Source organism: Amblyomma americanum, chromosome 1 (genome assembly GCF_052857255.1).
Source record: "Amblyomma americanum isolate KBUSLIRL-KWMA chromosome 1, ASM5285725v1, whole genome shotgun sequence".
Classification (NCBI taxonomy): domain Eukaryota; kingdom Metazoa; phylum Arthropoda; class Arachnida; order Ixodida; family Ixodidae; genus Amblyomma; species Amblyomma americanum.
Genome location: NC_135497.1, coordinates 235303313 through 235322260, shown reverse-complemented (window position 1 = coordinate 235322260; position 18948 = coordinate 235303313). Strand labels below are relative to the sequence as shown.

Sequence of the window (18948 nt, the reverse complement as noted above, 5' to 3'; positions counted from 1 at the left end):
AGTGGTGTACAAAAAAAGTCGGCAATTCATTTTTAAATTGGTTCCAGTAAAGAAAAGGTCGATAGTCCAGCGGTGCCCTGTGTTCCTTGTTCCTGTGTCTTCGTCTTTTGCGCTGGTTTCCTTCTTCAAAGAAAAGTCAATTGCACATTGTTTACATGGCTCGCTCACGCTGGCAGTTGCTGTGAGAGCAAACTTTCGCTAACCTCCAAAGCATGCGTTGCGCCAGAATCCGAAACTACCGAACCATTGGCTGTTCTGTCTGCCACTACTCAGCCGGGCCGGATGCGAGGACGTCATTTTATCGCCTTGTATCGCTGCTTGGCTCCAAATGCAAGCTTTGTGATAGTATCATTCCACATTTAATGCTTTGAGCTGCGCATGTGCCGTCATGCCATCACGCACGGAACTACACAACGTGGGTCTGGGGTAGGTGCCGGGGGAGGTGGTATGCATTGACTAAATACAGTCGAGCCCGCTTGTAATGAACATGAGCGTCACGCGGCGTCCGTTCGTTACGGTATATCCCGAAGTTCGTATTAGGTAGACCACAGCATTAAGGACAGTTGCTTGTCAAAACACAAGACTTTTTCGAACGAAAAAGTCTGTGATAGAAGTCTGTTTCTGGAGCGCAGGTCTGATGAGGAAGGTTTCCAGCTTATTTAAGCAGGAACATGCTATTGTCGAGGCCCTTGGCATAGACAAGTTGCCTGAGGCTCTCTATGTAGCTCATTGCTACAGGCACGCTTATGGGTGCTGGCTCCAAAGTTTCATCCTCATCCGATTCTTCTGCGTTACTCTCGTCCCGCACTTCAGAAACGATGCCCTCATCCATGCACAGTTCCGCGGTGTCGGTGTCGTCATCAACAGAAATAAAATCATTCCAATCAAAGTCTTGACCTCCCATGTTGGAGTCGACGACGTGCTGCCACAAATCGCGCGATGGGGTAGACGAGCAACGAGCACAGGCTGCAATCAAGCAAATCAAGCTAAAGATACAGACGCACAGCGCTAGCGGAGAGACCAATGAGGGGCATCCGTGAGCGTCAGTGCAGCCACCTCTTGGCTCCCACGGAAGGCCTGCTTCACGGAGCGTGGCCTCCGCGATCGGCACCAGCGGCGGTGCGGTTGATCGCGGAGGCCACGCGTGGATTTGCAAGAGTGAGGAGAGGGGAGCGGAGTTGCGAGAAGGGGCAGGAGGGTGATGTTGGGAGGTGCGTCGGCGGGGAAGGGTAGCTTGATCGAGAGTGGGGCGAAACGGGACGGGCAGTTGGCCTGCAATGAGTCTCGGGAAAACATGCCGCGCGCCGGGCGCACAAAGGGGTCAGAGGCAGGTTATATTGCATTGCGGCGCCGGGTTTGCGCAGTCCGTTCACTGTAACCGATCAGCAGGGCTTAATGACGTTCGTTATACGTGTGATTTAGTGCCACTGAAACAATGTATATTTTGACAGTCGCATAAGTCTCGTTCGTTATAAGCGAAAGTTCGTCAGAAGTGGGGAGTTATATGTGGGCTCGACTGTATAAATTTTTTTTTTTTTGGCCAGCGGGGGGCACGAGTAGTGTGGTCGACTTATATGCGGTAATAATACACCATACACAGGGTGTTATAACCCTTGTAGAGTTTTTTTAGAACGATTTTGGTGCCACGGTTGCCGTGGCACCAAAACGTCAAAGCTTGCGCGGGAAACAATGTGCCATGGAATTCAAGCTTGAGGAGGGATATCTGAACGATCGATTGCCGTGTCAAAGTATGACCCACAAATTTTTAGCTCACATGGCACTGCTAACCTGATGCACCTATGCCCAGCCATCACTCTATTCCATGCAGGGAGAGTTGCAAACCAGACAAAAAGCATGAATTAAGAGGAACACAGGTATGAATTAAGCGGCCTTAAAATGCATTGAAAATATAGCTGGTCAACGAAAATTTTGAAATTTGTTTGAATTAATTAAAAGTGCAAATTAACAATTTTAATTATCACCAGTCTACTCTACATCCCTATTAATGCATGCACTGGCAAGAGACTAGTTTAAAGTGCTTAAAACATAACTCAGGCTATGAGGGACACCGTAGTGAAGGGCTCCGAAAATTTCGACCACTTGGGGTTCTTTAAAGTGCACTGACATTGCACAGTACACGGGCATCTGGAATTTTGCCTCCATCAAAATTCGACCGCTGCAGTCGGGATCGAACGCGTCTTTGGGGTCAGCAGCCGAGCACCATAACCACTGAGCCACCGCGGCAGCTTGTGTGTGAAAACTTTACCGAAATGAAGCAATATATGAAAAGTTCATCACTATAATGAGAATTTTGAAGCATTAACTCTAGTAAGGCACTGGATGGGAATAATAATAATAATAATTGGTTTTTTGGGGAAAGGAAATGGCGCAGTATCTGTCTCATATATATATCGTTGGACACCTGAACCGCGCCCTGTCTCATATATATCGTTGGACACCTGAACCGCGCCGTAAGGGAAGGGATAAAGGAGGGAGTGAAAGAAGAAAGGAAGAAAGGGGCGCCGTAGTGGAGGGCTCCGGAATAATTTCGACCACCTGGGGATCTTTTAACGTGCACTGACATCGCACAGCACACGGGCGCCTTAGCGTTTTTCCTCCATAAAAACGCAGCCGTCGCAGTCGGGTTCGAACCAAAAATACTAAACTGTAGCAGTTTTCAGGTTGGAAACAATCATGGCTCTTTTATAGGGGTGCGAGAATATTGAAATTTTCGAATACTGAATATCTGTTCAGTACAAAAAAAAATTTCAGAAAATGATAAACAAACAAATACTGTTTGTTACCCTTACTTTTTTCCAAAATAGTGTATGGACTTTGCAACTAAAATATACAAAACTAGACTACCTCAGTACCGTATAAAAACATGATGTGCACAGAAATGTATACTACTTGATTAGCATACAGTCGAACCCGGATATATCGAATTCGACGGGGATCGGAAAATAGTTCGATATAGCGAAAATTCGATATACAAATATAGGCCAAAAAAGCACTCGCGATCATAAAAAATTGTGGCTTACCAATTGGAACAGCCGCGAATCACATAGCATGTGCACACAATATGAAAGCGCTTTATTTCACGGAAAAAAAATCACTAATTTTGGGCTGCTTTTTCCTCTGGGAAATGAAGTTTAAAACACTAGTTTCAATCTTCTCGAGACTGTCTAGGTGCGAGAGCCCAGTGCCTTCCATTTCGCCGCAACAGCGCCGAATCAGGCTGAACGCTGACGCCAGTTCAGTGGCTGTGCACGGACGCGTTTCTTCAAAAACACAGTTGCCCTCGTTGTCGCTGGAATCACTGTCTTGAACGCCAGCTATTCCGGCCACAATGTCCTCATCAGCGAGGTCGGCTACCGCTTGAACTTTGCTGTCAGCGTTAATGAAGTCATCAACAGTAACTTCGGGCGGGACGGTGCCGGAAAAATTGGACAAGTCGCGGAACGCGTCCTCCAAGCACTCATCGTCATCTAAAGCTTCCGGACATTCATCTCTAGCCACTTCAAGGCCTGCCTTGCCAAAACAGTTGGCTACTGTGGCCTGCTTCACGTCGCCCCAAGCGCCGGTAATCATCTGGATCGCGCCAAGCAGGTCAATCTTGAGATCGGTTCCCATGCGGAGGTTTATGAGGAGCCGTTGAATAAGTCGCTTCCGATAGCCTACCTTGAATGCCTTTATGATACCCTGGTCGAGGGGCTGCAGTCTCGCTGTGGTGTTCGGCGGGAGAAACTTCAATTCGATGTGCTGCAGCTTGCAAGTTGTTTGATGGGCCGAACAGTTGTCTACCAGAAGGCAAACTCGGCGGCCCAACTTGCCCAACTCAGCGTCCCAAGCCTGCAGCCATTCAACAAAAAGTTGACGTGTCATCCAGGCCTTCCTATTACAGCCGTAGCGGACGGGAAGCTGTTTACAGTTCTTGAAGCAGCGCGGTGACTTGCTCTTCCCGATCACGAATGGCCGTAGCTTGCACGAGCCGTCCATGTTGGCTGCAAGCAGCACCGACACACGCACTTTGCTCATTTTACCACCGTGGCATGTCGTTCCACGAAGAGCGAGTGTCTTATTCGGCAACATTTGCCAAAAGAGACCAGTTTCGTCTGCATTAAAGATTTCTGCAGGCGAAAACTTCTCAGTGATCTTCGGCCACTCCTCAGAAAGCCACTGCTGCATCTCCTGGCTGCTGACAGCCCCACTTTCGCCTGAAATGGCCTTTCCTACAATGCCGTGGCGGTTTTTAAACCGTTGCAGCCATCCAGTGCCACCGCAAAAGTTCTCTTCGCCAAGAGCCGTAGCAAACCATTTGGCCTTTTCGATTAAGGTCGGGCCATCCACGGGAATATTTTTCGCTCGGATTTCAAGAAACCACGTGTAGAGTGCCTTCTCCACTTTGTCAAAAGCAGCAGGGCGCACACGACACGCTCCCGAGCGACTTTCCTCACCTGCTTTAAGCTTGATGTCCTGCTTGTTCTTTAACAACGTACTTAAAGTACTCCGCGGAATGCCGAATGCGTCTGCCACGGAGGACTTCTTTTCTCCATTCTCGACACGCCGGATTACTTCAAGCTTTCTTGCAAAGTCCAGATTCTTCCTCTTTTTTATGTCCGCAGATGCCATAGCTCACCAGATGACTGCAATCACACACGGCACGTTGAAACAGAGGTACGCACAACAACACGCACGATGTGCAGATGGAGCAGTCCGAGCGAAGCCTGTTCGAGCGACAGTCAACGGGGCTGCGAAGGAACGACAAAGGGAAAAGAAAGAAGAGAGCGGGGAAAAAGATCGGCCGTCGAAGGCGCTATGTTCGTTTTTTGAGCCCTCTCTGGCTCTCTCGTCTCCCCTGGCCCACGAGCGACCGTGCCGACCCTTCACTCTCTCTCTCTCTCTCCCTTTTCCCAGGAAGCGTGGCTTGGAAACGTTGCCGCGTCTCCATGCCGCGCGCTCTCTTCGATGAGCTCCAATGCCCTTGCCCAATGCACACGCCGGCGGTAGAGGAGGAGCGAGAGAGCTCGCGCCGGTGGGGCGCAAGAACGGGGGAAAGGCTCTCCGTCTCCGTCGCTAGGCGACGGCCGCGCATGCGCAGAGGAGGAGCCTGCTGACTGACTCTGCGGAAAAGTTTACCTCTCAGGACCGGACACGAATGTCTTTGGGAAAAGCGCACCTTCCAGGGGCGCGGCGCAGCGCGCCGTTCGATATACTACGCAATTGTCCTATACTTTTACATAGTATTTTCAAGGGGGTAATCTGTGTGTTCGATATAGCCAATAATTCGAAATATGCGGGTTCGATATATCCGGGTTCGACTGTATAACAGTATCCGAAATATAATGAGGCCATGCAGAACAAAATCCATAAAGTAACAAGACTGGCAACAAAAAAATTAGATGATGACTAGTAAAACCTCATTCATTCGGAGTTCAAGGGACCGGAAGAAATGCCCGATTCATCCGAAGGCCTCGGTTTACAAAATTACCCCCCCCCCCCCCCCTCCCCTCAAAAAAAAAAAAAAAAACCCTGCCGAAAATGCGAAGATTCAGTAAGGCCTTATGAGGCGGCTCGATCGCGCTAACACCTGTAAGCCCGTGACATGCCACCCATTTTGGAGTGCTGGAACAACAACAAAAATGGAAGCAAGGGGCCGGGGAACACATACTGGCATTGGAACGGCAAGACGGTTTCTAAAAAGGAAAGAGAAATAACCTGCGAGTTGCCAGTCAGCGTCCAAAAGCCGCGCGGAGCTGGTATTAGGCTACCGGAGAATGCACAGCCTGACAGGTGCAGTTGCCGCTGAGCAGCGGCGAAGCTCAGGAACCGAAACTACGCGGCCAGGCTATTTTTTTGACCTAGCGACAGGGGCCTTCTAATTGTCACGCCTGCCGTTACACCCACTAAAGTGGTGCACGGGTTACAATGCACTATGCAATAGGCAAGATTTTTATAGGATCGCTTGCCCTATTGTGACAACTCTACGCGCCCCTTCAGAAGGCCCTGCGACATTCCGCAAGTAGGCTTTCCCGCATCGCGAAGTTAACAAAACAGGATGGCGGAAATCACGTCGTTTGGAGAGTTATGAAGGCGACAGGAAGCATTCTTCGGATGTGGGCATTAAATATGTAATGCATTACGGAAGGATTAAAAAAGCGCGATTCGCAGCACGTGTGATATGTGGGAAAGCCCACTTGCTGAATTTTTCACGAGGTGAAGTCTAGCGGCGTCGGATTGCAATCGATCCGCGCGATAAAGGACGGAGAAGGAAGGGAATAGGACCTCTGTATTGTTTTCCTGGAATTTTTAACTCGATCATCGGCTAATTTGCCCAGATATTGTGGTTTTGCCACGGTCGAATTTATGAGTCTGCGCTGGTGGGTATTCAGGAATTTTCAAATATTCGTAAATTCTCGAATATTAATTTCTCGAATACGAATGAGCATTGAATATCAAACATATTCAATTCGTATTCAAAATTCGAATATTTGCACACCCCTATTCTTTTATTACCAAGAAGATGCCACCGACTTTTTATAATGAGGAAAGGGAGCACTTTACGAGAGATCTGTTGTAGCAAAAGAGGCATACAGACAGAAGCAAAAGGGCTTACCCAGGATATTGTCGTGACGCAAAAGCATGGTCTGATAAATGTCGGTTTCTCTCAACCAGCTTGCTTCGTCCGTGGTAAAGAAAACCTTGACGGCAACATATTCTCCCCGCCAATGAGCTTTCCAGACTTCTCCATACCGCCCTTTTCCAATGCTTTCAATCATCTGTATCTGCCTGGCAATGGTGCGTTGAACCTGCATTATCACAGCGAAAAATAAAAGTTTTCTGAAGGAACATGGCACACTGAAGTAGAGCATAACCATTCAAAAGTTTCCAAAACTGCAAAAAAGATACGAAGATGAAAAAAAAAAACGCATGCGCACGCACGCACACACACACACACACACACACACACAGAAAACACACACAGCGCAGTGTGTATGTCTTCTCATTTTCCCATCCTCTTTTTCTCATGCAGTTTTCGAAAATGAATGATTTCCACCAACTAGCCTGCCAGAAAACTCTGCTACAAATAATTGTGCTCAACTGATATCTTGCCATCAGTTTCATGAACAATTCAGACAGCGAACAATAGTCAAAACTTAATGAAAGACGAGGAAAAAAAATACTGTCTCATGTTCGTGATGGGGAAAAGAACATTACATAATGAATAAGTGCGGCCGTACAGAATTGGAAGAAATGGTACGGCACTGATGATAAGAGCAAGTCTTGTGAACTGAAGCACAATTCCTGTCCCTCTCTGTCAACAAGCTGTCATCAATGTTCTGGACGTGAGAGGTTTGTCGCACTCATGTTTGTGGTGGTGCCAGTGATACAGTGGGAGACAAAGTTCACACCAAAAGTGGATGCTTCAAGTTCGCGAAGCTGTTCCCAAGGCCTCTAAGCATAAAAGCAAGACTGCAGTTATGAAACAAGCCTTCTTCGCAGAATGTTTTGAACTAGGCATGGTCTCAGCAAATAGACGATAACCAGTTGCTTTGCTTCTTGGCATGTTTCTACCACCATCATGATGGCCATGATAACCACGATAGCTTGAGGTCTGTGTGGGAAAGTGTTAAATCAGGGACCTCCATTGCCCTATATACAGCGGACTTTTGTTAATTCAAGCCCAATTAATTTGCACTATTTTATTTAAACGATAACGCTTTGGTCCGGTACATATCAAGTGAATTAAAAGCCCTTCCCTAAATTAAAACTTTGTGCAATTAAAACAAATTTTTTCTTCAAATTTGAACTATCAAGAGCTGTCTCCATCTCTTTTTCAGTCATCAACGTGGGCGTAGCCCAATGTATTTAGGGGAATTTCCTAAGATTCCAACTGAGCGAGTAATTACTCATCAGTGCCTATCTCAGAACAGTGCTGCTAGCTGCCCTGGTTAGCTCAGTTGGTAGGGCAACTGCCCGGGAGAGGAGATGGTGAAATCGTCAGATGCTATAATTACTCCTTTAGTTTACAGTGGGCTTACGATGAGCCAAATGTTTGTCTTCATCGACATGTACATAAGACTTTCTCTCAAATCTTGTAGCGAGACTGTAGCACAGCAGGGGACAAAGAAGAAATCAACAACACGAGCGCTCCTTGTGTGTCTTCGTCCCCTGCTGCGCTACAGTGCCAACAATATGTACCAACAAGCCCAAAAACTGCAAATCTTGTAGCCTGTTTTCCAACCTTTTTTTTTTTTAATCTTTGGGGAAAAGGAAAGATCTGTAAAATTGGGTTTGATGGCAAATTTCAGTTTGTAAGAATGAGAATATACGAATGAGATGAAGCCGTGGAAGATAACGACGTGTTCATGCAAAGCCTTTGTCTTCATACGAACTCAATCCCCTCCCCCACGTTATGTTTGTCCAAACACGGTACTTTCACAGGATTTAGAAGAAATCAAAATGGTGACAACATAAAATGTGACAACTGCAAATAAATCACTGGCACAAAATGGAATGATTAGAGCAAGACGGAAGATATATTTCTATACATTTTTCTAAACCAAAACTATGTGTTTAGTAAGTAGCTAAATTAGCAGACATTCTCAGACCATACTATGTTTTTACTGCATGCGAGTTTTCTATAGCGGGGTTTTACTGCAATTAAAAATTGAGAGTACTCACACATTTACCCTAAGAGTTATGTTCTGAAAATGTGGACAAATTTCTCAGACACGAACTAGTGACTGCGAAATGTGGTCATGCAAGAGTAGCTACCCTCTGCTTGCAAAGCACTCACCAGCTGAGGCAGGCCTGACCCGCTGCCGGAAGTGATAGAGTGCTCAATAAGGTCTTTGAGACATGGTCCTCCTTCATCAATGGGGAGGAATGGTTCATGGCATCCAGACGCAAAAAAGCTGCGGCTCTCCAGTGCCTTCTTGTGCCTGTAGAGGGAGAAGAATGTCAAAACGACTCTCTATGATGTTTGCAAAGGTGCCACTGCTTACATGCGGAAAGCCATGCTTCCGCTTAGCATAATCCTTTTGAGTGTATGTGAGAAACAGTGTGACGATTTGAATGGTTACACTAAACCAGACTTTTTTTCTCTCTTTGCATTGCACTTACAGGAAGCTAAATAAGGGCCAAAATGCTCAGCTTATCAGAGAATTAAACCACTACAGAAAGAGTTCACAGCAAGGTTCTTTTTTTTTTTTGCATTTTTCACGTCTGATAATGAGATCCAGGTCCAGCTGTCAACCAAAAATTCCGACTCGCCATTTCTCGGTCTTCACATTACGGCCACCTACCCATAAGGGCCAACATTAAAATGGTGACTAAAATCCTGAACGTGTTGCGACCCATCACACATTTTTTCACACAGCATTTGCACTCACTGGAGCACTGCAACCAATAGCCTAGCTGCCATTTAATTTGTAGAGTAGAACGTTTTTTAATTTGAACTTCAACGGGGAAAGAAAATCAGTTGAAATAAAGCGGCATCTGAGCCAAAAAGGAAGCCCCATTAAATGCGCAAGTAGCATCTTCCACGCGTTGACATACCAAATGCACTGCACACGTGCGACTGAGAGCTCCTGTCACCGCTGGATGTCTTTTTGCGCATATGCTTGATTAGTAGTTGCTGTTTGTGGAACTATTATCTGCCAAGTCCTTTCATCCCAAAGTAGCGCTGCACTTGGCAGCCATACAGCTATGCCACAACAAAGAGCAGCACAATATGGCGGGGCACTCTGAAGTGGTTCACGACCACATACAGCAAAAAAAAATGTGTCACAGTCCCAACTTTTCCATTGCGACATCTACACATAACTGGACCTTTGCCTGCAAGTCATTGCAGAGTGTAAACACTAACATATCGCTAGTTTCGAGGTTGCTTTTTCATTCCAAACACCACAAGCCAACACTAAAGATTCACCTGCCTCAGGCATTTGATGGTTCTGTATTCAATTTTTGCAACCTCGTCTTTCTGTTTCAAGCTGGCCATATGCCAAATGGAGCACAGTTCCTGAAGCAGTGCGTTCACTGTTGCTACTAGAATTTGTTTCATCACGTGAGCGACATCGCAGTGGCAGTCCAGCAATCAAACACTGATGTCACGAAAGCAGTCACTATCTGCTTCCGAGTACATGACGTGCACCAAAATCATCATGCACCAAAAGCATCAAAATGTGCAGGAAATAAAACCCCTTCCTCCAGCCACTTTACATTCAGAAAAAAAAGTAAAGAGCTCTCTTTCAAATTAAAGTTTTCAAAACACTTGCAGTTCACGGAGAGTCCCAAAAATTGGTTGCTGACTACGGATAGTGAAGTTGTAGTGCTTTTTAAACATAAAACTTCACTCCTCAATAACAACAAAGAACTACAGGTGTTGAAGCAAACCACTGGCAAAAAGATCCATGTTCTTAGACTGCAACAGATCAGTTACAGAACCTGGGCATTCGCCTATGCACAAAATAAAAAAGGAAGAGAACAGCTCAAAAAAATGTCTTCAGTTCCAGCAGCTGCATGGTTTACCCAAAACATTTCAACCAGCAACTCAGTAGGCAGTGCCATCTCCCCACTCCTAAAAAGATCAAAGAAAAAAAAAAATCAAAGAAACAAAAGCAATAAGAAACAATGCGTGACTGGAATGAGTACCACCCCCTGTATCAATCTACATCTTACCTTGAGTAGAATATGTAGCCAATCACGACAAGGCATGCTGCCACACCCAGTACAACAACGAAGATGACAATCTGCAGATAGGGATCCTTGTAGAGGTACACTGTTGGTCCATATTCTGCAGGAAGACAACAATGCAAGATGTGTAGCCCCGAGAGAACAAGTGTGACACTCGGGACCCCTCACATAGTAGCATAAAGTTTCCTTTGGGACAGCTATAAAAGAGGAGGAGGGGGTCTCTCCTCAGGGCGATGGTAATGACGCCAAGCGATGTTACAGCCAAAAACACCTGTATTAACCTTCTGCCCCCAAAAAATGTCAGCCAAGCAAATGGGAAGCGGGCACTGTTACATTGTGGTGTAGGCGGAGGTTTATTATTTTTCATTCTTTTTAGGACAGCCCCAAGCTACCAAATGTTACACTGTGGAGAAATGCAGCAGTGGCAGTCCCTTCTCTAAGGGCGAAAAGTCAGGTAGTCTTATATGTTACCCGTTCTAATGGGCACATATGTGCTCATTAATCATGGCATAGCATATGTAAGTAGTTCCAATAATTAATGATCACTATTTGTAACCAATGTTGATTCAGGATATGAAAAGTACCGAGTTTGCAATGTCGACAACAGACACCCAGAAACCAAACCTGTTAACAAGATGTGATGCAAACCTCCAAAGTACTGCAGATGGATTTGCACCTAGGGAAAACAGTTGGGAGCAGGCCAGTCCCCCAACATGAACACTCTGCACTGAACAACACGAAAGCTCACAAATGCCACTGTGCACCAATCAAGTAAACCCAGGTGCTGAACTTCTCAGCCAGTCACTAAAACTATGTTGAAATATTACATAGGCTGTGTTCCCTCGTAATACCTTGCTTCTAAACTGAGCTACGCATGTTTAAAAAAAATTGCATTTATTATACTGCGATCCTTTTACAAGACCTTAGCAGTGCGGGCACACAATATACAAGCGAACAAATGCTGGGGACCACAAACACAATTCTAAGATGTTGGAAAAAAAAAGAAAAAGAAAATTAGAATATTAGCAAAAATCACCAGAAAAGTAAAAATACAAAAATAAAAATACATAAGCCACACAAAGAAATAATACACAGACCCATGTTTCCAGGTTTATTTTTTCCACAATTCGAGGAGGGGAGGACGGGTAAGAAATAGGGCGATATTTTTCGAGCCAAAATTCAAGTGAAAACTAGGTTATACTCACTAAAAATTTCTGTAGTTAGGGTTTTTCAGGAAATTTTTTGGTGCACAAGACAGTTTACAATAACAGTTCGTTTTCTGCTAGACATAAAATTACCTGCTGTCTGCTGATTATTTCATAAACAATATGGAAATTGCGGGTTCAAAAAAAAAAAATTGTGGTAAGGTTTTTTTTTTTTATAATCTATTATAAATATTTCGTTGTGTACGATGCCAATTTCCAACTGCGTACTCCCGTACCTGAGCAAGACCAGTCTGCCTCTATTTGTATAGTGCGAAAACATTCAAAATCACAGTGACGATTTTAAACATGCAAGGTCCTTAGATCGGGGTGTCGTTAGTGTGGGTAGCGCTTCATACAGTGACTCCGATAAGATGTCTAGTCAGTAGCCATGTTTTAGCCTCTCGCCTCTAAATCGTCCTTTTTGAACTTATCGTCAAATTCACCCACCTCTAGTAAACGAGCGTTAAAAGAGGTCAAGATCCCTAGTTGACCGAAGATACTCCACTAGAATAAGCCTTAGATGTCCACAAATTTTTCTTGTGGTACCTTGAGCTTTGTAAACGGAAAATCAACCTATAGTCTCTAGTCGGATGCAACTTAACTGTCTTGCACCCAGCTTCCGGTGTGAGACTGATGACGATGACAGTTATCGCCAGAGAGACACGCCGTAAATCGAGCACCTCAGTAATGTTTTTGGCAGTGTTAATCTGGGGAAAGTTCGTAATAACAAGGTGTCTTTACTATGGGCCAAATAAATTATGCACATCATTCTGAAATGTTCGGTATATTTAAATTCGTAGTAAATATTTTTATATTGAAAATATAAGCATTCTGGCAGGAATTTTTGAAAAGTTCGTAAATCTGACAAGGAAAAAAAAATTCAATGTGAGGTTTGCAATACCGAGGGCTCACTGTACAGGTTTTGCAGGATGCATGGAGTTGGTTTCTAACACACGACTCCGATGAACTGCTAATGCGGCTTGGCATCCACTTTGAAATTACCAATGAGAACATCTAGCGCAGAATGACCGTGTCTACGTCCCACTGGCAATGATATTGATGTCCATGCTGACACCTGCAGTTCTAAACCCACAGTTCTACACCCCTATTTATGAAGTGGCAGCAAACTACTACAACTGGCAGGCATGTACACAGCCAGCATCACCTCGATGGCATAGCTGGTGTCCACGCGTAGTGCCACTAGATGCGTGTTGCACATATAACACCACTGGCTGTGAGTGAGTGCTACCCTTTGGTACCAGCTGTATACATGCTGCCGCATATGTGCTCAGCAAGAGCCGCCACGTGTGCTCTCTTCCTTGCTACTCCTCACCTACAGATGGGACATTGATGCTGATGGTGCCAATGACTACGTAAAACTGAGGGAACTAAGCCAAGACAGTATCAATGTAAAAAGGTAGCACGAATGCATGCAAGCAGCTATACACCTAGATGTCACACAGAACACTTGTTGTGCACAACAAACAACGGGTTGTAAGAAACGTACTGACCGTCATCAGTTCTTTTACGGTACATGGGCTTCAGGTACTTGTTGCATAGGTCACTCTCTCTGCAGCACGCAATGGATTTCGGCAGCTTGTGAGGCACAAGGTGAGCCTTGCACTAAAAGGAAAAGAATTAACGAACGAATCACCATGGGGCATCTTCACATAGTCTAGCCTTGAGAACACCTTGCTCGAAAGCCTTGTGTGCATTTCTACGATGTGAATGGGCACGAGATGCTCTCGATAAATTTAGTACAAGCAAAAAGAATAAAGAGAAAGAAAGTCATAATGACAAGATTTCTATGAGGATCCTAAGATAAACTTGGAATAAACAGGAGAAATCTGACATATTACTTTTACCAGTAGTGCTACCCACAGACACGAAATTCTCTTCACGTCAGGTCAACAAAATTCTAATGTCAATTTCTGTCACGCTGCTGTTAACAATTAAAACTTCATGCCAAAGCCAATAGACCAAGACCTACACCTCAGTGGAGAGCCAAGGACGAATTTCAAGCACCTGGCAACAAGCACCACAATATAGGTAGACAAGCACTTCTGCACCTTGCTTGCTCTAAAGTGAAGCCCCCACAAATGGGACTGAACCCCCAACCTTGGTGCTCAGCAGCACAATGCCATTGCCACTAAGCCATCACGCCAGGTGTCATGCTGTAGTCAAGCTGAATCCAGTACCGCACAGAGTAGCACCTTCAAAGCACAAAACTGAGGTCAAATATAGAGCCCATGAGAGCCTCGTTCAGGTTTTTTAAGAAGTTGAATAATGCAGTATGCAACTGAAAAACAAGCATTAAAACAGACTGTTGTTTTATGGCTGCTTCCTGAGTGACCCTAATAGCAACGAAAAGAAACATGTTGACAAAAAGATTCAGACATTAAGCTCTCTGAAACAAAACAGAAAAAGGAAATTGAGAACAAAAAGCCAGCTAAAACCATCTTTTCACAAGTCTCAGTACTAGCGGCAAGGCCACAAAAGACAGAAATAAATGCGAAACAAAGAATGGTAAAAATAACTGAAGTAATAGAAAACTGCAATGAACAGACGGAAAACAAAGAAAAGAAAAGTAGAACAGAACCTTCCCTTTTCCCTGAGCCAAGCACAGCATAGCTGCAATAATGAGCCTGTTTGGAGAACACTTGGAGACATCACTTCCAGGAAGCCCTATTTAGCTAGAGCAGCACAGCTGCATGAGACAGATTTGTGGCTCAGCACACTTCCTTTCAAAAACCCTTTCAGGTCATATAGCTGTTGGGGGCACTGAAAAGGATCCAAGAGTCATTACTAAGCTGTTCATTACACAAAGGTGCACAGCATAATGTTGCTTGGTAGCTTTTGGGAACATGTGAAAAGTATACACTTGGCCATCTGCTTTACTTGTTCATGTACAGTATATAAAAAAATTACAAGACAATTATAATTAAGAAAAAAAAATAAAGTGCGAGTACAACTTCTGACTGTGGGGCAGAAAACCTTTTGTTCATTTGCTGCTTCCACAGCCTTGTAGCAATGACACAATCGAACATGCGTCAGGCTTGGAGAAAGCTTCTCTACCAGGTAGTGAACTTTTGTGCTTGCATTTATAGTAACAGAAACAACCAGAAATTTGAATTTCCATACTGCTTCGCTAACAAGTTTTGTGCCTCTCCTGTTCATTTTAAACACGCTGTACCAGTCAGGAGTGCCCCACATGATGTTTCAGAAATCTCAAGATGCTTTTTTGGAATGGTGACACTTTGTTAGTGCTGCTGACAGTTTAAAAAAAAAAAAAGAAGAAACAAAAGTGTGCTCAATGCAGGCATTTTTTCTGAACCTTGAAACGAATATAATTTGCATCAAGTAGCATGCAGCACAGGTGCATCTGGCCCTACATCTGAATGCTTTAGGTTTGAAGTGAGCATATGGCAGTACAAAGAAGATAACACACTTCATACTAAGCACCAATGTCAATATGCCTGCCTTACAGAGCATGCCTCACTCACAGTTACAATAAAGCAATAACACTGGATAGCAGAAAAATGCCCATGAATCATGAGCAGGGTTGCAGGATGTTATGTGCGAATGTTTTCACAGCAAGAGGCAGCTACTTCAGAGTGAAGACTCTGGCCAGTGCTGTGGCTTCCATGCATTTATTTGTTATATCGTTTGCGCTGTGAGAAAAAGCGGCAAAATCATCGTCCACTACACTGACTAAACTTTGTGAAAAATTGAAAAACATTTCGTAGCTTCAGCACGGCACCAGTGACACCGCAAATCAAGTAATTGCTTTGACCTTGCACATGGTGAAGAATGAAAAATGGTACACATTAAAGCAAGTACAGCAGAACCCCTGTAAAGTAGCTCGGACCAGCAAAAACCTTTTTTTTTACAGCAGGGTCTCTACTACATCAGTTGTTGGTGATAGCATGGCTCTGACTATGCCCTCCGGCTGCTTATTAAGCACAAAGTGCTGGTTTATAAAACAAACACTCAGAAATACCTTACATCCTGCTCTTATCGTTCCTTCATGTGATAATTAGTTATCATCAGTTATCACATGCTATCACGTTTTTGACATTGTTTACGTATTATGGAAGTAACGCATTTACACGAATACAACATAGCTACAAAAATAAAGCAAGTTTGATTCCATGCAAAAACCAAAGTTTTTCATAAGCACAGCCTCGTCTTTCGCGGCCTCAGTGTCAATTAAGAGGCAGTAGATAAGACGCGCGCGACACAGTCGGACGCGGCAAAACCACCTATGCAGTGCCGCTGCTCCTCTGCTTCTTGCTGCTGCTTCCCCAAGCTTTGCGCTACCATTCTACGAACGCACGCCCTTTTCTACCCCTCGCTGCACTTTTACTGGCTTTCCTTACTCAGCGACCCGCGCAGCCTTCTTTTTACGTTAATAGCTAGCTTTAGTTTTTCCCCGAAAAGTTGGTTTCTCCTCATAGCTCTCATGCTTGGTGGTGAAGCCATCTCAAAGAGAGCATTCAGTATCTATCTGCCTCGTGATCCCAGACTTTCCGCGTGCCGTGATGTTATCATTCCGCGGGAAGTACATCGCCACGGCCAGACGCTCTTTAATATAGCCGTTTCTTCGAGAAAAGAAAACTTTACTACAATCGACAAAAAATGTACAGTCTATGGAATGCGAAATGGGACCGCAGCTTCACTTTACTATATCCGAGTTTACTATAGCGGGGTTCCACTGTATGCAGTAAGCCATCTTGGATTATGCAGAGAGTGAACACATTATGCTGAATTCCGCTGGTAGATCTGCAGCAGCTTTGTTTGCTCCATGGTGACAAATGCATGTTCCACTGGTCTATCTGGATTGGACTCAGGAGTTCTAGTCGTTTGGAGTAACTAGCTAAAAACCGCAGCTCTCTCTTGATCTGCCATGGTTGATTTAGTTTGAACTTTGAGGGTGCAGTGCCATCACTTCCGGAATGGCCAGGCCATGTTTGCCCATTTTTACTGCAATTCGAGACATACATAGTTACCCCAGCGTACTTCTTTACATTTGTGATGGTGCCATCAAATTGTGGAGTTATGATTCTTTCCCAGTAATTAGAAAAGCAGTTGAAGGAGCTCAGAGGTCAGTGCCAGAGACTACGATGGGATGTATGTCCCCTCAGAGGTTTTTATTAAAAGAATGTTTCCTGAATCGCCTCACAAATGCTCTGAAAATCACCAGCAACATCTATGCAACAGAGCACAACTATTCAGAAGAAGCAGTATTCACACATTAGCAGGGTGGGCACTCATTCCTGGTGTTCAGCCCAGGTTGTTGTTGTCCACTAGGCATAGCAAAATGCAGTGCACCTCACAAGCTCTGGTGCAGATTCAGCACACCACTACAAATAGACCAGTAGAAATCGCCTTAGATTGAACAACGGCACAGTCAGAGATTTGTCAGGACTTTGTTAGGCCGTAACACCACGAGGCAGTACATATTAATGAGTTCATACTGTGCTAACTGGCTGAATTTGACACAAATACCACAAATTTGTCCTCAACAGTTAAACGGTCACTTTTCCATGCACTGAAACTGCTCTCAAATTGAAGCTGCTCATAAGAACCATACTCTCATTGTTAGTGCAGCTAGCCTGACAAATATAAAGAGCATTCCATTGCCACTATCGATGCCAAAATCTGAACTGAAGAGCACTCAATTCCACAAACTGCTTCGCTACCTATGACGAAATGTGCTAGCAGAAAGCGGTGACGTCTGTGAATGCCCTTCGCAGAAGAGCAGAAGGCAGCATGCAGTGGACATTGTGCGATGCCAAAGTACCACAGAAAAGAAATATTGCAGAAGACAGCCCAAAACTGGAGCGACATAGCCAAACTGTTTACCTGCAATTTAAACTGTAATTTTCTATTTTATAACCAAACAAATATTCCCAGACAATCAATGTGATGCACACAGCAGAGTATGCGTAAACACTGGGGCTCCCCTCAGACGGAGCAGCCGCTGCAGCTGATGGGTTCACACCGTGAGAGCGGGTGGTGTACGTGACCCAGTCCATCAATCACCATGTGACATGCCGTATCCCCACTCCACTCTCCTGATCCAATCTAGCAATTACAGTGCAACACCCTGTACCCCCTCTCTATTCTCTCCACCCCTCAACTGATTGGTGACTGGTGTCCCTCTTGCCGTCTGTCACCACCCACTCTATCCCTTCCCTCCACTCCACAAAAGAGCAAGAGGTGTGAATAAAAAAAATGAGGAACAGCGGCAGCTTCCTGGCTTAAGTGCCCAGCCACATACCCACATAATGCTGCCTTCTTCAGATGGTAAACAGCCGTAAGTTCGTTCAGGTTCTAGTTGTCCAGTTTCTGGATTGAGAACCTCCTCAACAGCACTGAAGCAGTCACTATCTGGTGGAGCAGTACATGTACCATTGAAGGAGCCATCAGGGCAGCTCCCGAGGCAGTAGCATTCCAAAGCATTCCCTGCAAAGAAACCACGGAAGTGAACAGTGCTTCAAGTGGTTGGCATGTCAAGGTGGTGTCAAGCAATTACAGACTTGTATAAAATGTGCTATGTGGCACTGAGAGCACTTTTACTGCATGTGTTCAACACCAAGTAAACATTATATTAATGAAGGGGATTCAGTGCATGTTCTTAATGGAGTAGTAGTTTGTGGTGTGCCTGTCTAATAAATGTTCCTGGTATGATGAATGTAAGAGGCTAACCTGTGGGTGAGCAGTACAGTTGCTCTGGGACCAAAGAAATTTCCATGACAGTGTGTACACAGCTTTGCATTACTGCAGTAAAGTGCAAGCTATGAACATGAAGTGAGCAGTTTGTGCAGCATGAGCAGGAGTGAGCAGACCTACACATTAAAATGAAATGAAAGGGTGCTAATGCTTGAAATGGGCTAAACTAACCTAGTATAAAACAGTAATGCACTCATGTAAAACTGGTACAGCTAAAGCAAGGATTCCTCCATCAAATCTAACCAACTTTACGCAGAACACAGCTGAAAAAAAAAAAAAAAATCTAGTTTTCATTCAAGTATGATGTCAG

General features: G+C 44.7%; 1 protein-coding gene across 1 annotated transcript in view; it reads right to left on the bottom strand.

The window, feature by feature from the left end:
- The window catches only part of tkv (serine/threonine receptor kinase thickveins), a gene marked incomplete at its 3' end in the record, with an annotated part of 43050 nt that overhangs the window by 15300 nt on the left and 8802 nt on the right, over positions 1-18948 (bottom strand). The window contains 5 exon segments of the mRNA XM_077648741.1: positions 6617-6809; positions 8801-8945; positions 10684-10798; positions 13415-13526; positions 18187-18371. Coding sequence (XP_077504867.1) covers positions 6617-6809; positions 8801-8945; positions 10684-10798; positions 13415-13526; positions 18187-18371 — 750 coding nt within the window.